The 11,660-nt window shown below is 38.6% G+C and overlaps 2 protein-coding genes across 4 annotated transcripts; one reads left to right on the top strand and one right to left on the bottom strand.

The window, feature by feature from the left end:
• Positions 1–463: 463 nt before the first annotated feature.
• On the top strand, positions 464–6,128 carry atf1 (activating transcription factor 1). 3 transcript variants are annotated; one of them, XM_044177904.1, is made up of 8 exons: positions 464–647; positions 1,453–1,556; positions 2,941–3,063; positions 3,199–3,296; positions 3,388–3,515; positions 3,912–4,094; positions 4,398–4,551; positions 5,294–6,128. In XM_044177904.1, exons 2-8 carry the CDS (start codon positions 1,458–1,460, stop codon positions 5,436–5,438), a joined length of 930 nt encoding a protein of 309 aa, XP_044033839.1. In that variant the 5' UTR covers positions 464–647; positions 1,453–1,457; the 3' UTR covers positions 5,439–6,128. The 3 variants fall into 3 exon arrangements, with proteins under 3 accessions (XP_044033839.1, XP_044033855.1, XP_044033847.1); XM_044177920.1 differs by lacking the exon at positions 464–647 and adding an exon at positions 789–810; XM_044177912.1 differs by lacking the exon at positions 464–647 and adding an exon at positions 867–885.
• Positions 6,129–8,350: 2,222 nt separating this feature from the next.
• LOC122867299 (methyltransferase-like protein 7A) lies at positions 8,351–11,376 on the bottom strand. The gene is made up of 2 exons (XM_044177933.1): positions 10,811–11,376; positions 8,351–9,940 (listed from the first exon to the last, which is right to left on the bottom strand). Exons 1-2 carry the CDS (start codon positions 11,303–11,305, stop codon positions 9,707–9,709), a joined length of 729 nt encoding a protein of 242 aa, XP_044033868.1. The 5' UTR covers positions 11,306–11,376; the 3' UTR covers positions 8,351–9,706.
• Positions 11,377–11,660: the final 284 nt, after the last annotated feature.

Raw genomic sequence — 11,660 nt, forward strand, 5'->3', positions numbered from 1 at the left:
TAGCAATATCTCAAGTGTGAAAAATGTGCAAAACTACAGTCATTCATAATTTTAATTACATAAAGTACAGAAGTATTATCAGCAAAATGTATATAAAGTCTTAAAAGTAAAAGTATTTACTATGCAGAATGGCCCCTGTCAGCGTGTTATATTATTGGATTATTATTACTGATGCATTACCTCATTCACAGCCTTTTAATGTTCTAGTTGGTTAATGCAAAGATAATTTTGAGTGCTTTATTTACTGTTGGGTAGTTTAATATGTAACGACACCTCATATTTTACAGGATAATCATATGTTTGAGTGTAAAATGTTGATTGTCAAAGTCATTAAATCTGTCAAATAAATGCAGTAAAACAATATTTCCACTTTCCCCCACTTCTGTATCTATCAGTTGCTCAAACTCTTTTCACCAATCACAAAGCCCAAAGAAACTATTACGTAATGCGTCTTTACCAAGCAGAACCGCCCATTTCCTTTGGGAAAAAAGTGGTCAGCTATTTTTTTTAAGCTGACATCTTTGTATTTTTAGCTGTTAGCCATTGCTGCTAAGTAACGTTTCAAGGTATTTCTTGTATCAAAGTATATACACGAATTGCACGAAGTCCACGCTGTGAACAAGAGCAGTTACGCGGCCTTTGAAAAGGTAAATTTTGGCTGGCTGAGCGGTAATTTTTGTGCTCGTCTGGCTGTCTGCTCCGCTGTGGCGGTAATGGCGGCTGTTGCTTCGTCAACTCCTCGCCGTTTTACGAAAAGGGAAGGTGTAGTTAGCTTAATGGCTCCCCGTATCGCTGACGTCTATTGACGCGGTAACTTGCGTGCCAGTGACAGAGTTACACATATTTGCTCATTGGGACAAAAGCTCATCCACCCTGTGAACCAGAGTAACCAAACTTGCCTCGCTTGTTGCTCTGAAACTGTTGTTTTTAACGGTTTAAACTGGTTAACATCCGTTTAACTGAACGTTAGCTGTCGTTAACTAGCAGCGGTAATGTCCGTGAGGTCGAACATTTTAGCAGTAATGACTCGAAGCATAACTTTATATTTCAGCTGCAAATGTTTGCCTGGGATGGAGTCGCACACTTTGTTAAATGTTGCATTTAGTTAAATCGTGAGAGAAAAAAGTTAACAGTGTTGACTGTCGGGCCTAGCTACGTTCGGTAACTCCATGTTAACGTTAGTTCCATTGGCTAACACGTTTGAACCAAAGAGGAAGTCCGATCTTTAGTTAGCTTAAACTCACCTGTTTAACTTTAGAAGAAACGATCAGCTAAATTACGAAACTGTGATTTGATATTGCTCTGATCTGTTCCACACTGGTCGGGAAGAGTTGTTAATTAACGCTATATTAACAAATAGCTCGCGGGCCACAGCGGAGCACAGGCAACCCCGCCACATTGTGTTACATTAGAGCCATTGTAATACGGTAATATTGATTTATTTGTTCCCAGTTACTATGGAAGAAGTGCAGCCGGGCAGCAATGGCACTGAGTCACAGACTACCATCATTCCCACTACCATCACAAGCTCTCAGTTCTCACAGATAGCACAACAGGTAACTTAATAGATCCCTTTCAAAATACCATTATAAGTAGCTCATAAATACTGCCATACTATATTGCCACAGTTGCACTGCTAATACCACAAGTCCACTTTGTTTATGAATGCCATGCTGAAAGCATACTTTTACGGTCTTATTAATGCAGCTGCATTTTCTGGTTTATATGTTTAGCAAGTTTGTTTTAACTCTTGCTGTCATACAGCTTAATATTTAAGAAGGATCCAACAATGAAGCGGTTTCCACATAACTCTTATTGTGTTAGCCTTCATCAGCAAACCTAGAGAAAGACAATTGGAATTGAAACCAGATCTTTAAAAATTACATTGTATAAAGTAATTTGCACAATGACATTTGAAGTAGTTATAGTACTTATTCTCACTATCCAGTATAAATGAAGTCTTTAACAGAAGACTTATCTGTCAATTTTGTAATAAAGGGAGGAATGACTGAATCTGGAGTTTAGTGTGACAAGTCTGCTTGATGTTGTCTTTACTTTATCCTTGTTGATGTACTAGAAGCTGTTCCAATAACTATCTTGACAGTAGAAAACAGTCTGTTCCTGAAGGACCTTAAGTTCCTGTCTGACCTCAAAGGATCTGATAAACAGTGGTTCTCAACTTTTATGGACTCAAAGCATAAATTAATTCATACTTTATCATACTGTAACAAGACCCATTATGTGTTCACTTAGATGAAATTATATAGTTAGTAGGTTTCTTAAAGTAGATTTTAAATAATCAGTTCACCCAAATTACAAGTTTTCCACTGATCCCTTGTGATATCTGGTCATACAGATCATTTTGGTTTTATGAGATATCCACCTTGAAGATTTCAGCCAACAGCCCACTACAATGATGGAGAATTGAATTATGCCCACTTTATTTAAAAAACTATATTTGAAAACTCAACTTTAACTTGTATTTGCAAAAACTATGGATTGGTTACTCAACCCATCACTGACATTTCAAGACTATTTCTTCAGTAGAGCAGCGAGATCTGTAGATTATCCAGAGTAACCTGGGGATTATCTTTTGGGAAAACACATTGCTGCTGAGTTTTTCAAATGTATTTTTTCAATTCTCTGAGGAGCACAAGTGAAATTCCACTCACTTTTATTGCATTAGAGTGGTAGATATCTATACTGGGCACATGAAACCAAAACCGTCTCCATGGCTTGACGCCACTAGATGTAAGTTAGAAAATATGTTTTGTGTAATTTGGGTGAAATGATGACCCTTTTAAGAAATTGATTTTTTTATTTCGAATGAAGTCTCAATGTGCTTCTGAACTCACTTTTTTGCACACACAAATTGAATGCAATTGCCATGATAAATATACTGTATTTTGTGGATTTAAAATTGTGTTTGTGTTTTAATAGATGTCACTAGGTGGTTCTTCTGTGGCTGTTGTACAGCTGCCAGGGGGTCAGTTTCAGGTTCAAGGAGTGATCCAGTCTGCACAGTCATCAGTCATCCAGTCCCCTCAGATGCAGACTGCACAGGTAAGACCACCTGGTTTTATTGACACTGTAATCATTTGTTTAATTCATCTTCTTAGTTTCTTTTTACAAACTGTCAATATGCCATTTTATACAATTACTTTTATGCACTCTGTTAATCCACCTCCCTCTTTCAAGGCCCAGGGTTCAGATAGTGAAGATTCACAGGACTCGTCAGACAGTGGAGTTACAGCCCAAAAGACCAGAGAAATACTGGCAAGACGGCCTTCATACAGGTAAAAAAAAAAACAAGCACAGACACAACACAAAATCTGTTTTGTGAGATGAATGCTAAATCAAGTGACCCTCCTCTTCTCACCTTTATAGAAAAATCCTAAATGAACTTTCATCTGAGGAAATGGCGCACATTGAGGGAAAGGATAACAGCCTGGCATCCACAGGAGGTGTTACAGTACCCACCACCCAAATCTACCAGACCAGCAGCGGCCAGTACAGTATGAACTTCTCCCTTCTATAGTACTTGCACAGAAAAGAGTGGGCCCCAAAGTGGGGTCCATCGGCCTTTGAAATTGAGAATGTGTTTTCAAATGTTGTGTATTTGTAGGCCACAGAAGTAATAAAAAGAAAATTTGGCATAATTATGATTGTTATGTATGTTTAGTTAATCTATGCTTTCATATTAGTGTGCTCACCAGATGGCTGTATATCGGAAACCAAACTTCTTGTAAGCTATTGGCCAAAGTGACTAATGGGCAAAATTCCCAAAACGTCTGTGATTTTATTTTTTTAAGGAGTACTCTGCAGTACTCAGAATGTTAACCTAGCCAGCTGAAATGTGATTTTTACTTGTGTTTTACCCGATTCTGATGCCATGTGTGTGATTATTCTAGTTACCATAGCCGCTAATGGCACAATCCAGCTGGCAACTCCAGGGTCCGAAGGCATTCAGGGACTACAGGCTGTCACCATGGCCAACTCGGGTGGAGCCCAGCAAAGCACCACCATCCTGCAGTATGCCCAGACACCTGACGGCCAGCAGATACTGGTGCCTAGCAACCAGGTTGTTGTACAAGGTGAGCAAAACATGGCATATTCTAAGAAAATGTATCTGAATTTCTAAGCCAATTTTATCTGCTAATGTAGTCACCTTTTTGTATGTGGATTCAAGCAGGTGGCTAATTTGACTGCTGGGCATATGCCAAAATGTGTTTGGTGTTCAGACAGACTATAGCACTGAGTCAAAAAATACAGTCTCCACATTTATTTCAATTAGGGGTCTGACAAGGAAAGAAAAAGCAGGGTGGTCCAGCAAAAAGTTGAGCCTAGCTGGAGCTGTTATGACCCCAGTTGTCTTTTGACTGTCGTGTTTCCCTCAGGTGCAGGAGGAGAGATGCAAACATACCAGATCCGCACAGCTCCCGCATCCAGCTCCCTGCCTCAGACTGTAGTAATGACCTCTCCTGTGGGACTATCTCAGGGCAAGACTGATGATCCAACAGTGAAGAGGGAAATCAGGCTTGCAAAAAACAGGTATGTGTACAGTTTATTTCTGGGTTTTGGATAATGAAATAAAAGTCAGAAAAATGTAAAATCTCAGACATTCTTGATGAAGAAAACAATATTTGTCTACAATGATCTATACTTGGTATGTAAAGTAAAGTATGTAAGTATGTAAAATAAACATAAATTGTCAGATAGATACAGTAAAAGAGAAAGGACTGTCTTGACTCTTCCTCCTCTCATTACTGTAGTAGTGAATGATGTAATGTTCTGCTCTCCACTCGATAAATAACAAATTATTTTATTATTCAAATATAGAACACGGCTCTGCCTTGGGTGTTGCCTTTGCTGTTTGGTTGTTTGGTTAATTTTCATGTTAGAGTTGAGAGAATGGCAACTTGCCGACCTCTCTTTTGTGTTGAACGATGCACAGGAGGACTATTACAGGACAAACAATTTGGGTGTGGTAAAAAAACAACTGGTTTTGTGATGATGCAATGCCTCCATTACTGGAATTTTGTGGAGCCTAGAAACAGGCAAATTTTTCCCAGTAAATTGTAAAGTATCTTTGTTGTGAGCACATTACTTGCACATATCTTGCTGTTGTTTTGGGCAGATAGGGGTAGGTGATGTGGAGAAAATCCTTTATCAAGGTCTATGTAATTTTATGTTGCAGTAGTGACAATACTGTACATTGTGATGTACTGTAGGTACATGCACTCTTTGCATAATCTTTCAGTTGGACTAACTACACTTTCCCCCACTCTTTCAGAGAGGCAGCCCGTGAATGTCGACGGAAGAAAAAGGAATATGTTAAATGCCTGGAAAACCGCGTAGCTGTTCTTGAAAACCAAAATAAGACCCTGATTGAAGAACTCAAAACATTAAAGGACCTTTATTGTGTTAAAACAGGATAACCTGTTTGAATAGAGGTTGAGGATTGAGACAAAATGTGGGAGCGGCACAGCTCAGCCATTTGGATATGAACAGGGTTTCTGGGAACACTTCATTTCAGGCTGAGATCCTCCAATTTTTTTTACTCTGTTTGATATAAAAGTGACTTGTGATGGCAGTAAGATATACTCGACAAATAAAAAAGAAATTGGCATTTTTCCACCTGCTGTGTTTTTAAAAAAAATTGCTAATGCTATAACATTTATAGTTGTGTACATTTTTAATACTGGGAGGTTTGAAATTGTGATCTTTAACTTTGAGTCTCAGTTTCTAAATGTATCCCTTTTCTTTTTTCTTGTGTTTTTAAAAATGTTGCTGTTGGAGTTATTTTTAAAAAATCTTCTAACAGCATCTGTAATTACTACACAGACATAATTCCTGTTTATATTGTGAACCAGCAATTCCCCTCATTTCCCTACAAGGAGATGTTACAGTTGTCATTCCTTTATTTTTGTGCAATGGAATATAAAGGGTAACAGAAATTATGACATTGAGTGTGGTTATTTCTTGGCAGTTACTTAGACAATCAGGGAAAAAAGCACAGTGTCCAGGTAATATTTATTATGTACATCTTGGGAGGGGTGGGGAAGAACAAACGGTGTATGAAATGTTGCTGATTCTGTAAGTAAATAAATATATTTTCACTGAATAAATGCAGTGTGACTAGTGTAATTTTTGTTCCGTGTAAATGAAAAGGTAAGCAGGTCTCATACACGTACAAGGGTGCGGGCAATGTCATCTCACGCAGGGTTTGGTTGTATATTATTTTTTATATTCTCATCTATACTGGTGAATTTAAGACTTTTCATGTGTGCACAGATTGACTGCTTTTGGTAAATTTGGACCCAGTGTTTTGTAATGGATGTTGGTACATGAGGTCTATAGTGACAAACTGTAAAGATACCAGAATATAGGGTATAAGTTAGCCAGTAAAATATTTTCCTAGTGACTAATGACTGGGCTTAGAGTGAAAATAGATATAATAGTAACAGTAGAACTCTCCACCCTGTAAGAGAGAGCCAAGAAAAACATTATCGCATGTTTCATCAAATTAGGTTCTGTAACTTTGCTACTACAATTTGCTTCCTGGTTGTCATTTGTTAAAACTGAAGCGGTAAGAGAGGGAAGGGGTTAACGGCATTTATGGTGATTCTGTGTGTGAACACAACAGATGAATTCACATTTCTGAATTGACTGTGATCATTCAAAAGTAACTGCAAAGTATCTTGTGATTTGTTGAGTGAGACAAGTGATCTTTAGGTGAAAAATCACAGTTTACTTACCTACTAATCAGATGCCTTAAATGTAAATCTAATAGTAAAATTAACAAAATGCATTATGTGCTATTCCGGCATGTGTACAGTTTATGTGGAATATCACCCTCTGGAGGTGCAAAGATGAATAGAAAGTCATCCCACACAAATGATGCTAAATGTTGGCCAGTCAGTAAAAACAAACATTGTACAGCCTTCCAATGCAGGCCCATTTGAGTAATGTAGAAAAATATCAGAATGGAAGAACAACGTGCCTCTTTCTCTAGTTTAATTAAATCCCTTTACTGGTTTTTCGAGATAATGTGTGTAACTGACAATCTGTGCCTTTCTTGATGTCAGTGTGGAGGACTGCCCAAGAAATTATTATTTTTTTTTGGTTTCAAGTTATCAGCAACAACAACCAGAGAAACAATACAGTTAATGTTTGCCATAATCTGACAGTAACACACTCAGTTCCCTTTTATATTCTTAACCAAATGTGGTTTAATGTGTGACAATTAAGACAGAGAGCAAATGTGTTAATACACAGCTATAATGCCAATTATTCACATAGAAACAGACGTCTATAAAAGCAATAAGTAGCCTAAAATTTTCCTTGATACCTTCTACATGATACCTCATGTGCAAGGCTGGATTACCAAGCAGGCAAAGCCGGAAACTGCCCTGGGCCCCAAACCTTTAGAGGACCCAAAAAAAGGCCAGGATTCACAAGATTTACTGTACATCAACTGGTTTTGGCAACAAGGATTCTGCATTATATTACCCAATTTGTTGGCTTGGCTTGTAGAGGGGCCATGTGTCAAAATCTAGTTTTAACTATTTTATTATTTTAGTTTCTACTGTGCTGACACGGTGCATATTCCTAAATAAACTTGTGTTTGATCAAATTTCCACAAACTAACTGACACACAGAAAACCTTTGGTCAGGTGGTATTATTCCAGCATAGGATACTGGTTGGTTTCTGGGTCTCTGGGCAAAAAATAAAGCTTCAGATTTGCAGTCTGTTGTGTGCACTGTACTTAATAGGAACTTGGGAGGCAACCAGAATATATTTACAAGGCACAGAGGGCGGGAGGTGGTGGTGGTGGTGGGGTGTGGGTTTGTTTAGTGCCCCAGTGCCCCCTAACGGGTTCATCCAGCCATGCGCATGACATGCAGCCTGTAGTCATTCATGTGTCACAATATTTCCTATAGCACCTGAAGGCAGCATATTGAGACTCACTGTTTTGAGAATGCGTCGCACCTCCTGCAGCACCGACAGCCCATTACTGACAGAACAGAGGACCAAGATGCAGACAACAGCGTACAGGCCTATGAGCTCTATTAGACGTGAGGACAAAGTCAGCACAAAACAAAGTAGTCTGCATAATTTCACGAGACAAGACTTAATTTTCTTCTGAGCTAATCTCAAACAAAACCTTGCTGGGCGCATTTTAAGACAGGCGACTTCAGAAGATGCCTGAGTGACAGTGTCTGTGTTGCACTTTCACCACACGATTACGCAAACACACTGTAATCTGCATGAGGGGAAAATGTGAGAGCAAGTCCAGTTATGTCTATATCTTAATGTTCGTTTAATAGGAAAAAACACACCATGCAACAGGATTAGACTTTTTAATCACTAACACAATCAGCTTAATCACAGCAAAAATATTTATTTTTATTGACACAACTGTCATATCATAAAAGGTACACATAAATCCAGTAGTAGCAAACAGATAAACACTGATAGACAGAAATTCCCTATGGTAGTATCATATTGATTTATATTTATCAGCAAGCTTCTTGGAGATGGAGAATGAAGGACAGAAGATCAAACAAACACCAAGATATATTTTTCACTTAACCTGCATGCAAAATTAGTATTGTGTGCCGTCTACGTAAGATTTTTATTCAATGTGGTAAAATAATTTTTTACGAAACACAAAGACTGAGATTTTCAATACAAAAGTATTAAGTAATATAGCCGCAAGGGGCAATTCCAGGATTCAAGCAAACACAGACCTTTAGAAGTTTAAAGCTTTTGATCTGGACCTGGTCAAATGTGGCCTAAACGTGACAAAAGCAGTGAAATCTCCCTTTTTTGCACTTTCACAAATAGAATGTAGAAAACAAACAATTTCTGACTCGTATTATGCCACGCCCAGTTTTTTGCAATTGTAGCGCCCCCTAGTGGTCGATTTGAATGGAACTTTCAGGGTATGTTTCGGGTACTTCTGTGGACATATCCTGATTGGCCCAACAGTTGTTGACTTTGGTCTATTTATGTGCTGAGCCACGCCTCTTTTGAAGTTCATTGGTCAATATCTTGAAAACTAAATAAGATATCAACAAGCTTTATACAACTTTTGATATACTTCGTATAATGGTGATTCACTGAAAATTTGGTAGCAATCGGACCTACGGTTTAGGAGATGTCAAAAATGTTTTTCAAAAAATTCAAAATGGCGGAAAATTTAGTTAGGCGGACTTTAGTGGTCCAAGAGGCTTTTTGTAGAGCACATTGAGCTGGACTTTTCAAAGAAATTTCATGTAATTCGGACTTATTGTGTGAGGGGCGTGGCCTGTTCAAAATAGCATTTTTGGGCCATAATTACAGCGCCATCATGTGGCCGATTGGGCTCATATTTCTGTGGAAGCACATGCACATCGTTTCCAGTTATTGGGCCAAGTTTCGTGTTTCTAGCTCATTCCAGCTCAGAAGCGGCAGACAACAAATCATAATAATGATAATAATAATAATAATAATAATAATAATAATAATGATAATAATAATAATAATAAACTGGCACATAATAAATTGGGCCTTGAACCCCTGATTAGTATTAAAGTGACTGCCGTTATCTCCATCACTGGTGATCAATCACATCACATAGGAGAGGACAGGCATTTAGTGCTTGGCAAATTCACACGCTGGTCATGGGGCAAGCTTACTACAAAGCTAATCAGACAGAATCTATTTCACAGCATAACCTATGATGTGTTGTTTGATTATGAAGACAAGAGGTGCTTCAATGTGTCTCAGTTTGAGTTCAGAGAATCCAGCTGCCTCCAGATGCTTCCATGTTTCCAGGGTGACGTCACATCCATCGCCAAAGTAGTACCATGCAGGCTGGAAAACATGCTGGAAGAAGTATGCCCAAGTGGAGGGATCTGCCACTACATGCTCAATGAAGAAGAAGGCTCCACCCTGCAAAGCAGATTTGTTGTAGTACATCATGCAAATTTCAGTGTATCCATTGCATGGACTGCATGTTGGTTATTTTTTTATCCTTGGCAGAAATGGGTTTCCATATTTTTTATGTGTACTTTAAGGACTACTGGCAGAAACTGAGGTTCTTTTCATCAAGTACAAAAACTTACAATATAAGTTGAATATTGAATGAAAGTTGATATTATGGAGGTCTGAGAATATCGACTTGCACATCAAACCTAATTATGACACCACACTGGCATCATCGCTTGTTTCAGATATGCAATGTTAGCACACAAAAGTAGCAACGGTGTATAATTAATAAGAGTCAAGGAGAAATCAAGTGGCACAATCTAAAGATTAAATAATTAGTACTTTGGCTGGTGAATGTTGGGGGCTACTTCTCTGCTTTGTACGTTTTGCATCAGTATGTTAAAGAAAATAAATTCCAGTCATTATATTCCTTTTCAAGATTGATAACAGTGTACTTATTTTAAGTTTGTCGATTAGAGGCTAAAACACAGCAGACACCTCATTAACATACACAAACACACTAGGTTTGTATAGTCAGCATATTCAGTTTCATTTCATATTCTCAGTACATTCTATACATTGTAAAATGAAATATTATAGGATCCTACCAAAGAACACTTCTTTGCTTGTCGTTTGTTTAGTGAGTTACTTATCAATTTCCACTGGTGGATGATTAATCAGGAAGTTGCACTGCAGTATTGCAGTATACTGAATGCAGCTATTATTATTATTATTAGACAGTAGCCGCAACAAAATACAGGCTATGGCAGCACATTTATTGGGAATACATTTACTTTCAACTAATGGTTATTTCAGGAGCCACAGATAACTTACTGGTCTCAGTATGCGGTGGGCCTCTCGCAGAGTTTGCGGTATGTTGTTGACAGAGCAGAGCACCAGGGTGCAGACTACAACGTCTACCGACTCGTCCTCCACTGACCCCATGTCCTCCCCCGATGCCACCACAAATCTCGCATATGTGAGGTGGTCATTCTCGCCCATGGCTTTCTTCAGATATTTCTGAAAATTAGGGTTCGGGTCAGTGCAGATCACCTTGCTACCAGGCGGATAAAACTCAAAATTTGTGCCGGTGCCGCAGCCAATCTCCAAAATTGTGAGCTGCTCGCCAGGCTTGTTGAACTCTGGGAGACGGCGAAACAGCTCACTCTTCTTGCCGTACATCTTCTTGTTGTACGTTACAGAAATGCGGTATAAACAAAATGGGAAGACACGTTTGTATATTTGATACAGACCCACCGCGTTGATCAGATGAAGGGGAAAGCATAACACACTGACAACTAAAGAACAAAGTCGCATTAGAAAAGTCATTTTGGCGGACCGTGACCTGCAGCCAATCTTACCAGTACAGTGTCAACAGCAAACTGTCAAGTTAGCTAAGTAGCTACAAGAGACTAAAATGGGAAGTCCGGTTAAAAAATTCAAAATAAAAGTCGACAGGTATAACTACTAGTGTAAAAGAAGTTGCTTCTTTTGCCCTCGGCATACTGTAGTAGACAATTTAACGCTAAATCCAGTGCCAACTGTCATTACCAATCATTATTATTATTATTATCGTATTATGCTACCTGTTTACACCGTGAAGGTGTCTCACCAACTGAAATCCATTCTAAGGCCAGCTAACTGAATTCAAACTGACCACAGCCGCTGTTGCTAACTGGACGAC

The sequence above is a fragment of the Siniperca chuatsi genome, linkage group LG2 (genome assembly GCF_020085105.1).
Source record: "Siniperca chuatsi isolate FFG_IHB_CAS linkage group LG2, ASM2008510v1, whole genome shotgun sequence".
Lineage (NCBI taxonomy): Eukaryota > Metazoa > Chordata > Actinopteri > Centrarchiformes > Sinipercidae > Siniperca > Siniperca chuatsi.

Coding starts and splice junctions, on each gene's coding strand:
- atf1 (XM_044177904.1), top strand. CDS start 1,458: ATGGAAGAAGTGCAGCCGGGCAGCAATGGCACTGAGTCACAGACTACC. Junction 3,297..3,387: donor GCAAGACGGCCTTCATACAG/GTAAAAAAAAAA, acceptor TCACCTTTATAG/AAAAATCCTAAATGAACTTT. Junction 4,552..5,293: donor ATCAGGCTTGCAAAAAACAG/GTATGTGTACAG, acceptor CCACTCTTTCAG/AGAGGCAGCCCGTGAATGTC.
- LOC122867299 (XM_044177933.1), bottom strand. CDS start 11,305: ATGACTTTTCTAATGCGACTTTGTTCTTTAGTTGTCAGTGTGTTATGC. Junction 9,941..10,810: donor CCCACCGCATACTGAGACCA/GTAAGTTATCTG, acceptor TCTGCTTTGCAG/GGTGGAGCCTTCTTCTTCAT.